This window comes from Poromitra crassiceps (assembly GCF_964638095.1).
Source record: "Poromitra crassiceps genome assembly, chromosome: 4".
NCBI lineage: Eukaryota > Metazoa > Chordata > Actinopteri > Beryciformes > Melamphaidae > Poromitra > Poromitra crassiceps.
In genome coordinates, this window is record NC_139626.1 from 63,740,893 (window position 1) to 63,762,436 (window position 21,544).

General features: G+C 43.1%; 2 protein-coding genes across 2 annotated transcripts in view; both read left to right on the forward strand.

Moving 5' to 3' along the window:
- LOC310774932 (ERO1-like protein beta) overlaps positions 1-10,603 on the forward strand; it is a gene marked incomplete at its 5' end in the record, with an annotated part of 64,682 nt that extends 54,079 nt beyond the window's left edge. Inside the window, 5 exons of the mRNA XM_083635022.1 lie at positions 76-322; positions 1,918-1,987; positions 5,038-5,124; positions 6,291-6,424; positions 10,446-10,603. Coding sequence (XP_083491148.1) covers positions 76-322; positions 1,918-1,987; positions 5,038-5,124; positions 6,291-6,424; positions 10,446-10,506 — 599 coding nt within the window. The 3' untranslated portion in view covers positions 10,507-10,603. The remainder of the gene's footprint in view (positions 1-75; positions 323-1,917; positions 1,988-5,037; positions 5,125-6,290; positions 6,425-10,445) is intronic.
- Positions 1-21,544, forward strand: part of LOC310775900 (NLR family CARD domain-containing protein 3-like) — a gene marked incomplete at its 5' end in the record, with an annotated part of 253,183 nt that overhangs the window by 225,926 nt on the left and 5,713 nt on the right. The window lies entirely within an intron of this gene.

Sequence of the window (21,544 nt, forward strand, 5' to 3'; positions counted from 1 at the left end):
CCTCAAATGTAAAGCTGTACTGGTGTAGTACTGTGTTATGGAGTAAAATGGTGGTGTTGTTCCTGGCCTCCTCAGAGGGCTGGGGCAAGTCGGTGTGGGGCCCCAACGTGCAGGAGTTCCGTCAGCGCTTCGACCCGGCGGAGACGAAGGGCGAGGGCACACGGCGGCTAAAGAACCTCTACTTCCTGTACCTGATCGAGCTGCGGGCGCTCTCCAAGGTGGCGCCCTACTTCGAACGCGCCTTCATCAACCTGTACACCGGGAGCAGCCAGGAGGACGCAGCCACCAAGGAGCTGCTGCTGCGCGTCTTCAACGAGACCAAGTAAGAAGCATTCATGAAACCAAGGCTTTGAAATTAATTTGAGAATTTAAAGTAACTAAACTAAAGCAACTGTTCAGGGGGAAAGGAACTGGTGGGAATAACGTCCTGCCGGTGAAGCTCCCGCTCTCAGGTGAAAAGAAGCGGCTGGCAACTGCGCATGTCTTGGAAGGGAGGAAGCATGGTGCTAGTCTACAGCTCTCCCCAGATCGACAGAGGGTGGAGCAGCGACCGGGGCAGCAGGGGGGAAATTGGCGAAGTACAATTGGGGAGAAAAATGGGGGAAATCAGAAAAAAAGCCCTAAAACTAAACCACGTAACAGTCAGACTGACCTGCATGTAACAGCCATACCTAAAACCACGTAAGAGCGTAAATAGCCAGAAATAAAACCACGTAACAGCCAGACCTAAAGCCACCTAAAAGCCAGACCTAAAGCCAGGTAACAGCCTGGCCTAAAACCACGTAACAGCCTGGCCTAAAACCTCGTAACAGCCTGGTCTAAAACCTCATAACAGCCATACCTAAAGCCACGTAACAGCCTGGTCTAAAACCTCGTAACAGCCTGGTCTAAAACCTCGTAACAGCATGGTCTAAAACCTTGTAACAGCCATACCTAAAACCACGTAACAGCATGGTGTAAAACCTCGTAACAGCATGGTCTAAAACCTTGTAACAGCCATACCTAAAGCCATGTAACAGCCTGGTCTAAAACCTCGTAACAGCCTGGTCTAAAACCTCGTAACAGCATGGTCTAAAACCTTGTAACAGCCATACCTAAAACCACGTAACCGCATGGTGTAAAACCTCGTGACAGCATGGTCTAAAACCTTGTAACAGCCATACCTAAAACCACGTAACAGCATGGTGTAAAACCTTGTAACAGCCATACCTAAAACCTCGTAACAGCATGGTGTAAAACCTTGTAACAGCCATACCTAAAACCACATAACAGCATGGTGTAAAGCCTTGTAACAGCCATACCTAAAACCACATAACAGCATGGTGTAAAACCTCGTAACAGCCGTACCTAAAACCTAAAGTTGTGGACCAGTGATGTCATTTGTGCATGAATGACATTACTGGTCCACAACTTTACTCAAATCAACTCTCAATAACTGTCAACTTAAATGAACGACTTCAAACCTGTTTACAGTTTTCTGATGTACTACTGATGGTCTAATGATACAAAGCTGGTTGAAAATCGGCGGAGTGTTCCTTTAACTTAAGGTGCTTTGTGCAACCGGCTCCTGCTTTCTTGCCCACATCTTTCTTGTCAAATCTCTTTTGCAGTCTGGGACATCGAGTACCGCAGGGATGAAAATAAATCACAGCCATGCTGGTTCGTAAGGGGAAAAGTCTATATAGGAAAAGTTTATATGGGGATTTTGGTTAAATGCATGAAATAAGGTCTGACTGTGGTTAACAAAAGTTTATGAAACAGCAAAGTTTGTGTTCAGCAGGATAATCTTCACAAACGAGGACCACTTTGATGACTTTTGAAGCGTTTTCTTAAAATTGTGTTGTTGAAAAGACTCATTTACACACCGTTTTAACGCCATTTCAAAGGATGAAACTAACAGTGTCACTTGTCTTGCAGAGCTTTCCCAATGCACTTTGACGAGAAGTCCATGTTCGCCGGCCACAAGCTGGAAGCCAAATCATTAAAGGTGAACACACAGCAGAGTGTCGTGTGACATGTTGTGTTTGCAGGAGGCAGCAGGGTTGATTTGTTTCTGTGTGTGGTTTGTAGTGGAGGGGTGGAGCAGGTGTCGGTCTGTTCTCTGTGCCTGAGCAGTGAAGCAGACGAGCTTTATTTTCATCAGCTTCACATGCTTTCACTGTGTGTGTGTGTGTGTGTGTGTGTGTGTGTGTGTGTGTGTGCGTGCGTGACAAAAGCACACTGAGCCTGTTCCATAATCCTCTCATTAACCAGGGCTGCCTGTAAAACTGGCTCCGTGTGTGTGTGTGTGTGAGAGATGATGCTGTCACAATGTCCGACTCTCTGAAAAACGCTTCAAATAGAATAGAAACGTGGCAGGAAACAGGAAGTGTGTGGAAGTGAGAGAACAGTTGATGTATTTCTGTCATTTAAACAGCAGCACACTATAGATGAGACAATGTACTGTATATTGACATTCAATGCAGCGCAAGACAAAAATGTGACAATCAGGTGTGTGTCAGGAACATGAATGGTGATATCAGCTACATGTTATTCTGTCAGGAACATGAATGGTGATATCAGCTCCAGGTTATTCTGCTGTCAGGAACATGAATGGTGATATCAGCTCCAGGTTATTCTGCTGTCAGGAACATGAATGGTGATATCAGCTCCATGTTATTCTGCTGTCAGGAACATGAATGGTGATATCAGCTCCATGTTATTCTGCTGTCAGGAACATGAATGGTGATATCAGCTCCATGTTATTCTGCTGTCAGGAACATGAATGGTGATATCAGCTCCATGTTATTCTGCTGTCAGGAACATGAATGGTGATATCATCTCCATGTTATTCTGTCAGGAACATGAATGGTGATATCAGCTCCATGTTATTCTGTCAGGAACATGAATGATGATATCAGCTCCATGTTATTCTGTCAGGAACATGAATGGTGATATCAGCTACATGTTATTCTGCTGTCAGGAACATGAATGGTGATATCAGCTCCATGTTATTCTGTCAGGAACATGAATGGTGATATCAGCTCCATGTTATTCTGCTGTCAGGAACATGAATGATGATATCAGCTCCATGTTATTCTGTCAGGAACATGAATGGTGATATCAGCTACATGTTATTCTGCTGTCAGGAACATGAATGGTGATATCAGCTCCATGTTATTCTGTCAGGAACATGAATGGTGATATCAGCTTCATGTTATTCTGTCAGGAACATGAATGGTGATATCAGCTCCATGTTATTCTGTCAGGAACATGAATGGTGATATCAGCTCCATGTTATTCTGCTGTCAGGAACATGAATGGTGATATCAGCTCCATGTTATTCTGCTGTCAGGAACATGAATGATGATATCAGCTCCATGTTATTCTGCTGTCAGGAACATGAATGGTGATATCAGCTACATGTTATTCTGCTGTCAGGAACATGAATGATGATATCAGCTCCATGTTATTCTGCTGTCAGGAACATGAATGGTGATATCAGCTCCATGTTATTCTGCTGTCAGGAACATGAATGGTGATATCAGCTCCATGTTATTCTGCTGTCAGGAACATGAATGGTGATATCAGCTACATGTTATTCTGCTGTCAGGAACATGAATGATGATATCAGCTCCATGTTATTCTGCTGTCAGGAACATGAATGATGATATCAGCTCCATGTTATTCTGCTGTCAGGAACATGAATGGTGATATCAGCTCCATGTTATTCTGCTGTCAGGAACATGAATGATGATATCAGCTCCATGTTATTCTGCTGTCAGGAACATGAATGGTGATATCAGCTCCATGTTATTCTGCTGTCAGGAACATGAATGGTGATATCAGCTCCATGTTATTCTGCTGTCAGGAACATGAATGGTGATATCAGCTCCATGTTATTCTGCTGTCAGGAACATGAATGGTGATATCAGCTCCATGTTATTCTGCTGTCAGGAACATGAATGGTGATATCAGCTCCATGTTATTCTGTCAGGAACATGAATGGTGATATCAGCTCCATGTTATTCTGTCAGGAACATGAATGGTGATATCAGCTCCATGTTATTCTGTCAGGAACATGAATGGTGATATCAGCTCCATGTTATTCTGCTGTCAGGAACATGAATGGTGATATCAGCTCCATGTTATTCTGCTGTCAGGAACATGAATGGTGATATCAGCTCCATGTTATTCTGCTGTCAGGAACATGAATGGTGATATCAGCTACATGTTATTCTGCTGTCAGGAACATGAATGGTGATATCAGCTCCATGTTTTCCTGCTGTAGTAATAATCACTAATGAGACTCTTGACCATCACAGTTTCACGAGCTCTTGACTCCATCTAAATTATATTCTTGTCACTTTGTAATGACATTTTTAAATTGTTGTTTACATTGACCTATGGTCATGAAAGTTGGGTCATGACCGAAAAGAACAAGATTGTGGATACAAGCAGATGAAATGGGTTTTGTCAGGAGGGTGGAGGCATCTCCCTTAGGCATAAGGGGAGAAGCTCATTCATATGTGAGGGACTCGCAGTAGAGCAGCTGCTGCTTTGTGTAAAAAGGAGCCATTTGAGGTGTTTCCGGCATCTGGTAAGGAGGATGCCACCTGGTCGCCTCCCTAGGGAGGTGTTCCAGGCACGTCCAGCTGGGAGGAGAGTCAACGGGGCAGACCGAGGGCTAGGTGGAGAGATCTCCACGTTGGCCTGGGAACGCCTCGGGAACCCCCAGTCAGAGCTGGCTAGGGAAAGGAAGGTTTGGGGTTCCCTGCTGGAAGTGCTACGTCCACGACCCAACGCCGGATAAGCGGTTGAAGATTATGATTATGTTTACATTCATGATCCCATTCCCACACCCAGAAGTCTCAACCTTTCAGACAATATGAAAAAGTCCTAAACATAATTTAGCAACTGAAAGCCAGCAGGTATGAATGAGCTATGCCTGTACTCAGTATGAGGGTTAGGGAATATATTATCTGAACTTATCTCCAGTCTCCACAGTGAACACAAAGTTCTGACCATCCTCGTGTCGTTTCGTTTCTTCTCTCCCAGGAGGAATTCCGCCTCCATTTTAAAAACATCTCTCGGATCATGGACTGTGTCGGCTGCTCCAAGTGTCGGGTCTGGGGAAAACTGCAGGTAGGACATGTTTGTCTCTTATTATACTTTGGGCTGTGTGTGTGTTTGCTCTAATGGGTTTTAGCAAAATATCTGTACATTTGAATTGATATTCCAACTACTCTGTTTCAAGTACATGAAATCGGTTGGACACACAATGATCATAAGTTTATTTGCATAAAATCTGCTGCTTGGTCTGATGTAGTTCTGTTCATGATGATAGTTTAACTCTGCATTTCAGAATAGTCCTGTAGTTTGGAAAACACACACACACACACACTTCTAAGCAGTGACAGCTGGGCAATAGAGGTCCTTAACTACATTTAAGTTTTTCAAATATTTTAATTAATTTGAATTCTATTCCATATTACAGGGCTCGGCAGTATGCAAAATGCTTCTGCACACAGTCATATTTGAACATTGTTGCCCCATCTAGTGGCATCAAATGGTACAATTGAGAGAAAATGAGAGGGGAGCCAGATAAGGGCACATTCACACCAAAAGCAGTCAGTCAGTCAGAACGCTATGAAAATCATGTAGAGAGCGCTTCCATTGTGCACAAAACACAGCTCACATTTTTTTTTTTTTGTACTCCGTTTTGTTTCCCCGTACAGTCGCGTGCAGTACAGATAGCAGCACAACGACCACATAGACGGTAACCAGCTGGTTTTGTCTGTTTGATGTTGTTCACTGTCAACATAAAAGCCAGATTATTGCCAATTCTGGCAGCAGCGGAGGTCGAGGATTCCTCTGGAGGAGAAAAGGTGGGAGGAGTCGTGGAAAAGACGAGCAGCGCACTTTTCCTCTCAAGTCTAAACTTTTTACAGCTTTAAAACGCCCATAGCGCTCCTCCAAAAACAAAAGACGCCACCAGCGCTAAACGCCAGGGGCGTTCGTTTAGCACGTTTAGCGCGTCCTTACATAGAGAATGAATTGCAGAAAGATGCTGGCAGCTCCCAAAACGTTTTTGGTCTGAATGTCCCCTAAAAGGGGTAGAAAGCTATTGGTATATTCTGTATTTTGAAAGAAACATGAGGTGAATTTGTCCATTTAAATAACCTTGAGAAGAAAAAAATGCCCAGAACAGTTGGTGGTAGAATATCTTCTTCTGTTTGGAGAATGAAGTAGCTGCAGATGTGTTAAACAAGATCACTGAGATGTTGATCTGACGTGTGTGTTGTTGTCAGACTGAGGGCCTGGGCACGGCTCTGAAGATCCTGTTCTCTGAGAAGGAGATCAAGAACCTCCCTGAACACAGTCCCTCCAAAGGCTTCCAGCTGACCCGACAGGAGATTGTGGCCTTACTCAACGGCTTTAGCAGGTAGGGTCAACCTTTCTGAACACACTGCACACACTTGCTTTCACAGTTTTTCTCTGATGCTGTGTCGGAGAGGAGCAAAGACTAGAAGACTGCCTTAAGCCTGGTACACACATAAATATTTTCTAAATCTTAACAGATTTTTTATCTGTGAGAGACCCCACACATGAAGATAGAAAATCATGGATTGAACAGTTTTGATCGTATTGTGTGTGGTGTGCTCCGATATTCCCAATACAGCACACCACATACATAATATAATATGTATATAATAAATACATATCTGTCCTACGACAGTCTAGAGTCTCGTCCCCCAAGCCAGAAATCTTGCGTGATCAAACTTGATCTAACGTAGTACCCTGACTGACCTGTAGGAGGCAGCCATGTGCGACAGGGCATATAAACTGCCGGAGAATGCAAAGAAGAAGAACGAGTGTAAACAAACATGGAAGAGGACATGCAGGAAGAGTGTATGATGCTGGTTTTGGGTCTAATTTTTAACTGAAAAATACCAAAGTGGAGGAGACGGCGTGAACATGGACTGTATATGTTACTGCGCGAGCTGGAGGATCGCTAATGGCTGATGTTATTAGCCTATTAACGCAATAAACGTTATAATAAACGTTAAATAGACTCGGGAGTTGTCTGCTTTCCCCACACACGAGGACTTTTTATCGTAAATATTGAACAGGTTTAATATTTACGATCGTCTGCCCTGACCATTTTCCGAGCAGATGGTGGGGAGAAATGGACTCTTAACACACCTCACACCACAGGATCATCTTGTAGGATCATCTTTAGAGCCATCAGATAATCAGGCGTTTGCTGTCCTTGGTCGGAAGGGGGAAAATCGGGCCAAAATCAGCCGGATTATCTTTATGTGTGTACCGGGCTTTACGGGCACGGTGGTGCAGTGGTAGCGCTGTTACCTCACAGCAAGAAAGTCGTGGGTTCAATTCCCTCCTGGGACGCTGTGCACTGAATGTGTGTGTCTCTTCCCCCATGTGGGAGCTATCTAGTGTATTAATTATCTTTGCTTCACTTAATCTGACTTAATTTCAATGCATCGATGCACATTATGCAAATCGACGCAATTATGTAGTTGATGACGTTGACGCGTCGGGACAGCCCTACCGCACAGCTCGTCTTGGGAGAGCTGCACAAGAAACCCAGGATGGCGATGGCCACACTAGGCTTCAAAACAGGATTTAAAAAAAACGAGTGACGCTGTCCATATTTTTTAGACAGTCGATGTGGGATTTCCCACCGTAGCATCCTTAGAACTCACGCACTTGACGATCAGTCAGATTTAGACTACACAATATGAGGAAAATCTGCATATTAGCTATACAGTTCCTATGTCTTTCTGCTGTAAATACTGCTAACATAGACCCCAATCCATTTGTCTATAGCCTATGCCAGGGATACTCAACTTGCTTTGGCCGGGGGGCCACTTTTGCAAAATGACAAGAGGCCAGGGGCCAGTTAATAAATGGACATTAATCATTATCCTCATTATCATTAATAATATTCATCTTTATGTCGCAGATTGTAGGTTTTTGGGTTAGGGTTAGCAGATTGTAGGTTTTTGGGTTAGGGTTAGGGTTAGCAGATTGTAGGTTTTTGGGTTAGGGTTAGGGTTAGGCCAAGTGAACGGTTCCCTCCCATTACCAGCCGGCTGGGGGGAAGCGTCCCAGACCCAGAGAGAGCTCTGCAGCATGCAGTAACGTAGTGTATCAGCGTAAGAACTCTCATGGGTCTGGCGTCGAGACTAGGGCAGTGCCCAATTCAGCCTGCCTATTTTTGATGCCTATGCGGAAATTGCATTCTTTCAAATGGCCAGTGGGGGGTTCAGTTTGTGTAGCACTCCTGGGAACATCCATTCAACTCTATGGGAAACGAGCCAACTTCTCTCTCGGTCTATGTCTTAAATAAACACTTTCCAAATGAGTTTATGGTCTGAAAAAACAATTTCAAGTCTTTTTCATACTCTAACGCGCTCTGTTTTCCAAATTATAGCCCCAGGGAAATTGACGACAAACATCGGATAATAAGAACAGTAATACTTCCGACCGGTAGAGGCAGCAATGTGCCGCAAGGCATCAGGTAGCAAGTAATAGTAAAAATTATCAGAAAATAGCGTTACTTTATGATATTTTAATAATGTTAGTAGACACACGTAACTATATAGATACCATACATCTAACGTTCATAACATGGCGGACCATTTAACGTTATCTATACCGTTAGATAAAGCCTTAAGCCTTCTCTGTATTCAGACCATTGATTCAGACCATTGGATTCAGCCCAGAAACCGGAGTACGTTATAAACGTTATAAATAGAGAGCCGCAGGGATGACATATTTTTGTAGTCAGAACGCGGAAGTCCTGGACTTCCTGGTTCTTCACTGTTTCTGTCTATGGGATTTTTGAATGGGTTTTTGCCGTGATGCTTCAAATACGGTCTCTGGGCAACGCAAGATTAATCAAACGCGAACCAGAGTTCTGTCGGATAATCTTCACACATGAGGACCACTTTCATGAGTTTTGTAGCGTAAATGCGAGCCCTAGAAGTAAAAAGCTTGAGCTAAGCTAATCCAGAACTACACACTGTCGCATAGGCTTCCACGTCACGTCAGCACTCAACCTGGACTGTTGTTGATGTGTGCACTGATTACCCCGGGCTGAATGGGGCTGAATCAGGTGAGGGAAAGAGAATTTCCGTGTTCGTCCTTTGAAGTGGTGACGTTATTGACGTATATATCCCCATCGACTCAATAGGGTAGTCTCATTTAGCCGTTTGCTAGCTAGCCGCCCTTTTAACGGCACGTAAAAGCTTCAAAACTCGTAAAAGTGGTCCTCGTGTGTGAAGATGATATTACTAAACACTGGTTCGCGTTTGATTAAGCTTGCGTTGCCCAGAGAGATTATTAGAAGCATCGCGCCAAAAACCCATTCAAAACTCCCATAGGCGAAAACAGTGAAGAACCAGTTATGGTTATAACCACGTTATAAACAACTAACCAACGCTGGGGGTCCGTATGGAAACAGTGTTACTCAAAATGGTTAAAAGTTAAATCAATTTGGTCATTCAGTGATGTTTTACTGCAATGTAAAGTAAGTAGCGTTAGCCGATACCATTAGCCAAAGTAGCTGACTACCCATAATGCATTATGGCGATAAGAGAGACAGGGCAAATTCGGAAACTCCCCCGGCAGCCGCTAGGGGCAGCCGCCCCTTCTCCTCGTACTTCCGTGTAGCATTCATTCATTCAACCAATCAAACGAAATCAAACAATATCCGGAAGTGAGCTTCATTTTGCTGTGTCAAAGTCAATGAGCTCCGTTGGTCCATTATATATATGTCAATGGGTTAGGGTTAGCTGATTGTAGGTTTTTGGGTTAGCGTTAGCAGATTGTAGGTTTTTGGGTTAGGGTTGCGGTTAGCAGATTTTGGGTTAGGGTTAGCAGATTAAGTTAATCAAATGTATCTGAACTGACCGGTCAATTGGGAGACTTTGTGCACACAGGATAGCTAGTTAAGTTAAGTGCATATACAGTAAGTGCCTGGGAGCTCAGTCAAACTTCATTATTTTAATGTTAGTTTTCATGGTGAATTACTGTACGCTCTGTGAGCGACTCAAGCTGAAGCTGAAACTACACACAGCCTGTTTGGGCTTTGGAGGAGGGGCAGAGTGCACCACTGCAAGGGAAAAGGGTGCGCTGGATTTACAACACAATACAAAACCATCACATTCTGAGTGTGAATGCATGGTGTGTGTAAATAAAATGATTTTTGTTATTCATTGCATTTCAGGCAGTCTGCAATGTGTTTTATTGCAATATGTTCATATTGCGATGATGATGAAAATACGATTCATCGTGCAGCCCTAGTTCACACGATGATCGTATCGCAACTATCAGTTATTTCTGTATACCTCAAATGTGACAGTTGTTTTGTTACATGTTTCTCTCTTTCTCTCCCATCCTCCCACCCTCTCTCTCTCCCTCCCTCTCTCTCTCAGGTTGTCCACCAGCATACAGCAGCTGCACACATTCCGCTCTCTGTTGAAGGAGAAGAGGTAACAGCCGCTCCTCCCGGCCAGCAGGTGGCACCAGCCCACAGGGAACTGCAATAGTCTTATCCTAGCCCAGAATAAGGCCTTCTTCAGGGACATCTGGATCAACACTGAACCCACCCACCCAGTTAAACCTCTGTTTTCCTGTAACACCACCCCTGCTTTTTTGAAAGGTCTCAAAGATCTTGAGCGCTAACTTTCAGCCTATTGCTTTTGTCAAATGGACTTAAAGTCATGAATCATCCAGAGACACCCCCATTGCCCCACTCTCTCTCTCTCTCTCTCTCTCTCTCTCTCTCTCTCTCTATTTTTGTCAAAATGGTCAGCAGGTGACTAAACCAAAACTCTTTTGACCACAACATTTTTGATTCCTTTGTTTTGGACCTTTAAAAAGAATCTCAACATAATATTTTTGTTTATATCTTTGGTTTGAGTCTCAAGAAGCGGACATGGAGAAGTTCCAGGTTGACTGAATGTGTTGGTGACTTTCTAACCGTGTGGATGTTGCTGATGGAAGTGACCAAAGCCCTCAGTGACTGGATGGACTGATGCTAGCCTGCTAACAGATTAGCATGTCCTGTATCATGTGTTCAGATCCTGGATCCGGAGGACGGGCAGTTTGTAAAGGAGCAGGGCATAAAGGAACCAACGGGGGAAACTTCACTGTTCAAGTCTAAATGTTCCTGTCTTCTCTGACCACAGCCTCTACATGCGTCACATTGGATTTGACCGCTTGTGAGGAGCAGATTTGGATGGATCAGGACTTGTAAGAACTCTTTGCCCAGGCAGAACCCGGCCGTTAGCAGAGGAGTCTGGACGGAGCTCGTCTGCTCAGACTGCCCTCTGCTGTGTGAACCGCGCAGGTGCAGGACTCTGCTGCGTGTCGTGCGCTTTTCTCCTGTTTTCTTAGCCTGAGTGTCCTATATATCCTTTTCCTCTGAGCACCTTCCTCAGTAAAAGCAACTAGCAACTAGCGTGCCTCGCACGCTTCACGCGCTCGTGCACGCAGCTAGCAAGCTTCGCTCATCATGCGCAGTTGAGCAATTGTGCTCTGCGAGACCAGGCCGCCTTATTATAGTAGTTAGATGGAGCGCTTTGAAAGCTGAGAAATGTTCAACTTGTAATGTACAAAAAAAAAGAAAAAGCGTTAGGTGACATGAACCAATCACAGAGACACTGGCTGTTTCCCATAGCAACAACAAACAGCAAATATGAAGAGAGTGAAAGTGGCGGTGGAGAAATACGATGTTGTAATCAGTGACTTTACGTTCATTTAACAGCGATCATAAAGGCAGTTTGGATACCCGACATGTATTGAAAATATCTGGCAAGCCTTTGCTTGTTCTACAATACTGTATTGTCTGCTACAAGAGCTAACAAGCTGAGTGCTAAGCTAGCAGCTGCTAAGCTAACGTTGTGACGTTGTAATCCGCTTTTTATCTCTCCTCACAAAAACTGCTCCAGGCAACACACACGCACGCACACACACACACACACACACACACACACACACACAAACACACACACGCACACACACACACAAACACACACACACAAACACACACACACACTCACACACACACGCTGAGCGCTGCAGGAATGAGTCTGGAAGTATACTTCCGGGTTCGTAAGTGAAAAAGTGAATGGGGTTTTAGAATGGGGATTTCACTTAAATGCATTTGGTCTGTGGTTAACAAAAGTTTATGGGAGCGCGAATTTGGTTTCAGCAGGATAATCTTCACAAACATGAATAACTTTTATGACTTTTAAGGTCCTTACACAACAAGAGCGATGCGAATATATGGCACGAAATTGCGATGCGAGTTTTGACCCACCTGTCAATCACAGCCACAGATGTGTACACGTTGGAAGCGAATTTCAGAAAAATCGACCGTGATTCGAAAAATAAACACCGCAATAACGCTCAGCGAAATTTCGCCGTTGGTATGCACGGTTGCATTGACTGATATAGGTTAGGAAAATATTATTGACGTGCGAATTAATCGCATGAAAAAAACGCTCCCGATGTGTAAGGACCTTTAGAACGTAAATGCGTTTTTTTAAATGATATTTTTAGGAAACGCTTCAAAAGGCATGAAAGTGATTAACGTTTGTGAAGATTATCATGCTGAACCCAAATTCACGTTCCCATAAACTTTTCTTAACCACAGACCTTATTTTATGCATTTCAGTGAAATCCCCATTCTAAATGCCCATAGACTTTTCCACTGACAAACCAAAATGGCGACGATTTCTGGTTAAGCCTACAAAAATGTCATCCCTGCGGTGCTCTATATAATATGGACACTCAGTCTATAGTCTGCTGTTTTCTCCCTCTGTAGGGAGAATGATGTTTGATGCCAGACCATCTGGACCAACCTGCTTCTGTTTAGCATCTCAGGCTAATCTGTCAGTAAGCTACATTGTGTGTGTGTGTGTGTGTGTGTGTGTGTATCAGCAGTTTCAGCTATTGACAGTGGACTATAATAGATTCCATATTTAGCTTAATAGCAGCAGTTTGCATTTCCCTCTTCTGTGTTTGTGTGTGAGAATCTGAGAGTCTGTCTGTCTCTCTAGTTGCTGCTGTTTGTTTGCAAAAACGCCACTCAGTTTTTGTTATTATTTTAGCTTTTGGCCATTTTGTCTTAAAGCCTCAAATTAATCAGACCAGATTAGTTGAAACGTGATAACTTGGAGCCATTAGGTTCCCTTGAAAGTAATTGTTGCCTCAGTCAGACGTCATATACATTGTGCATTTACAATCATGTTAAAGTAGGTTCCTCATATGACTGTGTGAAAGAGAGGCATAGTGGGCAGTGGACGGGTGACCTTGTGGTTAGAGAGATGAGGTTAACGTAGCTTCATCAGACTGTACTTCTCTCTCTAACTCCGTTAGCGACGAGGCTAACGTAGCTTCATCAGACTGTACTTCTCTCTCTAGCTCCGTTAGCGACGAGGCTAACGTAGCTTCATCAGACTGTACTTCTCTCTCTAGCTCCGTTAGCGACGAGGCTAACGTAGCTTCATCAGACTGTACTTCTCTCTCTAGCTCCGTTAGCGACGAGGCTGACGTAGCTTCATTACAGACTGTACTTCTCTCTCTAGCTCCGTTAGCGACGAGGCTAACGTAGCTTCATTACAGACTGTACTTCTCTCTCTAGCTCCGTTACCGACGAGGCTAACGTAGCTTCATCAGACTGTTCTTCTCTCTCTAGCTCAATAGGCGACGTGGCTAACGTAGCTCTTCTCGTCGACATTAGCATGTTAGCTTGTTAGCAATCCATGGCAGCAAGGAGACAGAGAAGTTGCTTTGGTTCCTGCTGTAAAACCTCTCAGCTCAGTGATGTGCTGTGGGTCCTTTTATAGGCTACAGAAGCTAGTCCAATGGGTCACAGCAAGATGGCCGCCGTCCTGGAAGCTTGATCTGGTGGACAAAAAAGATCTATTTTTGCTGATATTTTCCAACTCTTGGCAGATTGCCACCTAATTTCAGAGAACATCAAGTCTCATTAGGCATTATTATGCCTATTCTTATCGTGATGGCCCACTGGCAGATGCATACAAACGATGCTTTTCAAAATGTACACTTTCACTGGGCAGAGAAATAAGAAAACTACTTCAACTTAGATTATGTAAAACATGCCATATAGATATATAGATATATATATATATATATATATATATATATATATATATATATATATATATATATATTTTTTTTTTTTTTGGGTCACATTTTCTTTTCAAACAAAACTAAGATTCATCCTACTAAACAGTCTATGATGCTCTCCCTGAGACAGTTCTGACAATACAGGTAGCTTCGCACGAACCCTTGCACCGGGGACATGATGTCGAGAATCAAGTCGAGCATCGAGCATTTGTGCATAATTAAAGGGATACGCCATCTTTTGGGGAGTTTAGTCCATTTTCCATATCGCACATACATAACCTAGATACACAATACCTTTACCGTCACTCTCCACACAGTATACAGTGAGCTACACTCGTCCAGTTAGTTAGTATTGGAGGACACGGTACAGCCGCTCAAAGTCACCTAAAACACACAGCGGATGTGTACAGGCAAACAAGGAAGTAACTCGGTGTGGGGATTTAATACGGAAATGATGTTTCACGTAAATGAATTATTATCTCATCGTGTGGCGAGTACCCGAGTCACAACATGTGCAGTACATAGAGAAATGTGTGTTTTTGGTGACTTTGAGCGGCTGTAGCGTTTCCTCCAATACTAAGTAACTGGACGAGTGTAGCTCACTGTATCCTGTATGGAGAGTGACTGTAAAGAATGTGTGGGTGGGCGATATGACAAATGGCCGAAACTCCCAAAAAGTTGTCGTATCCCTTTTAAAGCATCAGTTTATCGGCCTGTCATATGGGCAGAAATGTTCCTTTCAGGCCGATGTGATATTTCATTTTAAAGCTTTTGTCAGCCGATACCCATGACATGCCGACATCATCGATACTGATGAGTAATGAAACGCTGATATCATCCCGCATCCCTTCCTATAATCTGTATCGTGATCAATGAGCAACATGAAACAAGCAAAGGATACGACCATGTCCACTGTCCAGTTTGGTGACATGCTGAACTTTAAGTTAAGTTACTTTAAGTTGGAGACAATGAACGCCTCACTTTTTCTTTCTTTTTTTAATAATTTTTTTCTGTTTTTTTCTCCCATTTTCTCCCCAATTGTATGCTGCTGTCCCGGTCGTTGCTCCACCCCCTCTGCTGAGCTGGGGAGAGTTGTAGACTAGCACCATGCTTCCTCCGATACATGTGCAGACTAGTTGCCAGCCACTTCTTTCCACCTGACAGCGAGGAGTATCACCGGCAGGACGTTAGCGCGTGCGAGGATCACGCTTATTCCCCCCCAGTTCCCCTCCCCACCGAACAGGGCCCCGAGCGACCAGAGGAAGCACTAGTTGCAGTGACCAGGACTCGTACCCCATCTGCCCTCAACACTACCCAGATACCAGCTGGTCATTTCATATGGATCCCTTAATTGGTCATTCCTGTCCAGTCTCTCAGCTGGATATTTCTCCTGCTCGTTAGCAAAACTATTCATCTATAGGATGATGAAGTGGACCAAAGAATTTTATGTTGCCTACGCTGTACTATTTTGTGTGTGTGTGTGTGTGTGTGTGTGTGTGTGTGTGTGTGTGTGTGTGTGTGTGTGTTAAACCCTTCCAGGAGGTGTTTATGTTTTGATTTTAATTATTCTTTGATCATCTTGTCAGTATGCTTTGGAGTTATGATGTGGCGTTTTAGTAGACGAGCTTGACATTTTGCTGCTTCTGCACAGAGCAGACACCATGCACTAGATACGCTTTGAGCATAGAAAAGATAGACATTTGGGTTACACTCATATCGCTCAGATGAACGAATTAATGAATTAATTTATTTGACAAGTTAAAAAACACAATACACCAACAAGCATACAGCATCAAATAATTTGTCAGGATATCACAATAAAGTCGCCAAACTTATTTCCGTTGTGGTCCTGAAGATGTGGGCCTTCTAACACATAGGATATCAGCTTGAGATAGAAAGAGTGTGTTTGTGTGCATGAGGCTAAGTGTGTGTGTGGCAGGTTTCTGTTTGCGTATGCAAGTTAGAACACAAAACAGTGTTTGTGCGTGTGCTTTTCATCTACGTGAGAAAGAAAGTGTAAAGTGTGTGAGATTGGCTGTGTGCACGCGTGTCCTCTGAGCCTGCAGGCTGACAGCACATGTGATTGGCTGTGTGCACGCGTGTCCTCTGAGCCTGCAGGCTGACAGCACATGTGATTGGCTGTGTGCACGCGTGTCCTCTGAGCCTGCAGGCTGACAGCACATGTGATTGGCTGTGTGCACGCGTGTCCTCTGAGCCTACATGCTGACAGCACATGTGATTGGCTGTGTGCACGCGTGTCCTCTGAGCCTGCAGGCTGACAGCACATGTGATTGGCTGTGTGCACGCGTGTCCTCTGAGCCTACATGCTGACAGCACATGTGATTGGCTGTGTGCACGCGTGTCCTCTGAGCCTGCAGGCTGACAGCACATGTGATTGGCCGTGTGCACGCGTGTCCTCTGAGCCTGCAGGCTGACAGCACATCCATGGTCGGCCTTAAACTTGAAAAAAAAAAAAAAACTTCAATTCTCCGCTCTTCAGCTTCACATCAACCTGTACAAAGACGAAAGTTTATTTCTTTTTTCTTTCAAATCTATATGGATATTATATGGTTGCACCCATACTGATGTGTGTTACTTGTTGAGTATATTTATTTGAACAGAGTAATAAATATTTCTGGACATCACTTAACTGCATCTGGTCTGGTTATTTCTACGGGTCAACGAATTTCTGCACCGGTCTGGAGCAAACTGATGTTTCTAGCTGGCAGTGTTGCTGATACTGTAACAAAGAAAGTACACTGTAGCTATTGGTCATTCAGAAAATGACTAGAAGTGGCAGATGACACCATGTGATAATTTGCATATCGATATATAAGCTACAGTCCCGTGGTCAGCGGAGGGAGGGGGGTATTTTATACTTTATTAACCATTTGGGGAAATATATCCCCTGCATTTGACCCATCCTATACTACTGTAGGTAGGCTGTTGGGGGTGCCAGAGGGGGAAAGAATCAATTCATATAAGAATCTAAATCCATTCTCAACTTCCTTTTTTTTTAATGCAGGAGCATTTTTATTTTTTGCATTACTTTAACTTATTTTTCTTGAAGTCACCGAGAGCAGAAATACTGAGAAGTATTTATTTGTGCAACAAGTTTAGCATGAATAATAATGTTACCTTTTGTCTTAGGTTAGCCTTTCTGTGTGTGTGTGTGTGTGTATCAGATCTGCAATTAGGCCCCGCCCCCTTTTATAGCATCTCAGCCACTCTCAGCCGTACAAATGACTTAGGAAATTTTCCTTCAATTAAAAAGTCTAGAATTAAAGCTTTTTCAACTTTTGACTGGTGGTTTCGTTTAATTCCAGGGTGTTCATATCTTGAACATGTTTAAAGTTATGGTCACGTATTTCTAGAACATTCCTAAAATGGTGAATTGTTTTAACAAACAAGACTCATTAGCCAATGAACAGCCAGGAATGGGTTTTGCACTACTTTTGCATGCTAAAATAAGGCTGATAATGTACAATTTGATTCAAGAAAAAAACCAACTTTCAGAGTACAACACAAACTGTCTATTTTGCTGCAACTCGGCAGTGCTACTTACTTCCTGGAACTCTTGAGAGTAAAAAACTGGTCCATTGGAGTGACTGGAGATGTCACAACTCTTCTTACACGGCTCTGCACCTAGCCATTCCCCCTAGTACCCACCCTTCAAGCCCTGACCTTTTTTACAAGGCGGACGTTTTTGGTTAGGTTAGGCTAGACCACCAAAATCTGTTTTTATGTTACTGTACAACCCAGAACATGGTGCTAATGGCGTTAGCATTGTCCATCCACATACTCTTTAACATTAGCATTTGAGCTAACGCTATTGTATCAAACTATTTCCAGGATGCACATTGCACATAACATTACTAATCTGATTAATATCACATATTTGGGTGATGTACACCATCAAATTGCTGTAGTGGGCTGTTTTAAAGCTAGAGGTGTCATTTCTGGTGTCATCTGAATGGAAGAATTACAACATATTAATATGAAAAATATTTCAATCATGAGAGACTCGTAATATAATTTTAACAAACTTTATTGAATCAGAATAGACAGTTTGAGTATGGCGTATGACTCCATGATGTGACGCTCCTCTTGCTTATGAGAGAGGGGCGTCAGTGCTGTATGAGATAGGACATCCCCCATGATGTGACGCTCCTCTTGCTTATGAGAGAGGGGCGTCAGTGCTGTATGAGATAGGACATCCCCTTTAAGGGGATCTGTTTCCAACAGGAGTCATAACATTGGTGGTGATCTGGGGAGGTGGTGGGATGAAGCTTCTTGCTCTGGAGATGCTGGATGAATGCGTGATGCTGACACGAGGTGAGTGATGACTGCACAAGTGTGATTTAAGCTGTGGTGATGGGGGCTTTATATAGTACCAGGAGAAGGGCATTTATGATGTCATAACTGACGTCATTCGGGCAACTGACGTCACACTGCAAAGGTGACGTCATGGAGAAGGTGACGTCAGAGATGGAGACGTCATTTAGTGACGTCATTTGGGCTGAGGGTTATGACAGCATGGGGTGCTCTATTAATGCCTTATTTGGTCTTCCATGATTGAACTACAGTCTGCGACTACACAAATGTTGGTATAATAAACTTTGATTACTAGTCCTTTTCATCAAATGAGTAGCTATATTTGGGAGTGATGGTGTTACAGTAGGCTACTGGTGGAAGTGCACGATTACAATCTGGCCCTCTGGTAGAGAGGCGTGTGGCCCTCTCTATCATCAAAGTTGCCCGTCTCTGCTCTACCACCTTCCTATCCCTAGTTACAACCTTCCACCAAGTTTCCTGAAAATAGGCCCAGTTGTTTCCCCCCCTGATTTTTTATCCAGAATGCAACTCGGGCAAGTTTTCAGATATCTGCACTGATTGCAAAGGGTGGACGAGCTTTTTCATGTGGTGACTTTGTGAAACAGTGTCTGAATGTGGCTGCGGATATACTGTGTTCACTCCTCAGATTGCATCCCTGCAAATTGCCATGGCAAATTGTTTACAAAAGATGGACAATAAAGCTGATTTTCAAAGTACCTTGAGGATTTTTCAAGTTGTGAATTAAGTCAAATTTCTCTCTTGATTACAAAGGTGGAAAATACAACTGTTTTTAACGGGGTGTTTACTGATTAAATGTTTAAGCTCCCCACAAATGCAGATGTTTTTTTAAATAGATATAACCATTTGCAAATTATTACAATTACCGAACAGATAAAAAGTAGATTATTATATTGAAATGTTATTTTAGATTTAGAATGTTAATTTTCTATAAAACACAATACATTTTAATGTAATTCCACAACGTTTATTTTTGGCCCTCGGCCCTCCACCCAGATTGAGTTTTGGCCCTTCATGGGAAAGAATTTGGGCACCCCTGATGTAGACTAAAACATTTGAAAATGATGCTTCAAAGTATTAGAATGAAACAAATTTAGTCAAAGGCATGGCAGGCCAATGAAGACTAATTATAATTGTAGCCTAAACCCTCAGCTCCAGAATGAACCATTTTCTTTTTAGTAGCAGATCATGGTCTGCTACTGGGAAACCCTTTCAGTGCCACAGAAGCAGAGGGAGGCCATGTCATGCTTCTTTGTTCTGACGGCAGATTGCATGGTTTCTGACCATTATCATAACATGATATCATGATCACGTGATCAAACGTCTGATCACATGGCAAGTTCATGTGCTTTTTCTTTGTTTCTGTTTCCATCATTTTCTCCTGTAGCCTCTATGGAGCACAGCACAATAAAAACTAAGCTTTGAGAAATAGGCCTAGCTCCCCTCCTCTCTCTGTTTATCTCTTTGTCTTTCCCTCACTCTCTCTCCGTTTCTCTTCCTTTCTCTCCCCCTCTTCCTCTCTCTGACATACATACACAGTCAGAGAAAGAACTGTGTTTCTCTTTCTTCTCTCTCTCCCTCTTCCTCTCTCTGTTTATCCTCTCTCTCTCTCTCTCTCTCTCTGCACAGATTAATTTCTTCACCAAAACAATAGGTCAGCAGCAGCAGGAAGGGTTCTTCAGGCAAACAAACCATATTTGGACATTCAACTTCCTGCAGCACAAACTTGTTTTGTAACTAGAAAAAAGAAAAGAGTGAACTTGAGAAGAAGTCTCCTCCTTCCCCCTCTGGGTTGGTTCATTTCCTTCTTTTCCTTCTTCAGTGTGACGCAGATAACTTTCCCTGGCTAAAGGTATTGTAACAACTGTTTGACAGTTTCCAGTTTGTTTTACTTTCCTGACTCTTATTAGCAGATCTTTAGTGAATGTTACTGCCTGCCATTAGCTGTTATTTAAACTAGGACAGGGAGAAATCTACAACTCAGCTGTTAAAGATGTGGCTGTTTGTGATGTTTATAGGCCCAAAACGGGCAGAAACAATGTGTTGCTCTTCTAAGGGTTTTCATGTTCATATATAAATTCTAAAGTAGTTAGTTAGTAATTAGCTGTGTTGCCTTCTGTCTGCAGGTGTGAGGGAAAAGCCTTGTTCTGGTTTACTCTCACTAGCATACAGTGATGCTAACATGAGCCTAGCGATGCTAACAGGAGGCTTTCGGACCATTTCTTAAGTAAAAAAATAAAAAATAGTCAAAGTAACCATTTAGATTCTCCTTGTGCGCTCTGTTTATCAAAATAACGTTTTTTTGGAAATCTGATTTTCGTTGTCGCCGGAGATTTGAGGAACTGGGACTAGCTATCTCAGCTGATAGAAGCTGGGCTGTATCCGGTCAGACAGACTTTATATATCTAAGATGTAGCTATGTTTTTATTTACTGTTTCTCATAAATGCAAACACATTTAAACAATCAACAGAACAACACTTACCATAACGTATTCATATAAGATGACCCTGATTATAAGATGACCCCCGTTTTTCAAGACTCATTTTTGGAAAAAACACTTTTGAAGGCCAAATCTAAAATAATAATAACAATAATAAAACACATTGAATAACAAGGTATGCTGTTTTTAACTGTCTCTCTTATATTAACTCATATTTTCGAAGTTAGATTTGAGATGAAACTGTCAAATTTAAAAGTCAATAATTAAGAGCCCTATCTTCGTACGGCGCTATCGTTTGTGCTGCCGTTTGCGCGCCTCTTATTGCTATCTTCCCTGCGTCTTAAGCTATCGTCTGCCTCCACCATCCAGTTTTGCGCTGGGATCTAAGCGCAGACACAGGTGTAGGCGTGGCCCAGGCGTGTCCGTGGGCCTCTAGCTTATCATCTCCCTCCCGCAAGTGTCATTTTGCGCTCTGGCGTAGATACCGTCGTTATGTGCCGAGCGTAAACAGGTTTGGGCGTTCCCCGTTTGTCATGGTTTTGTGCCAAAAAATGATTTGCGTTTTGAATTGGATTACCAGG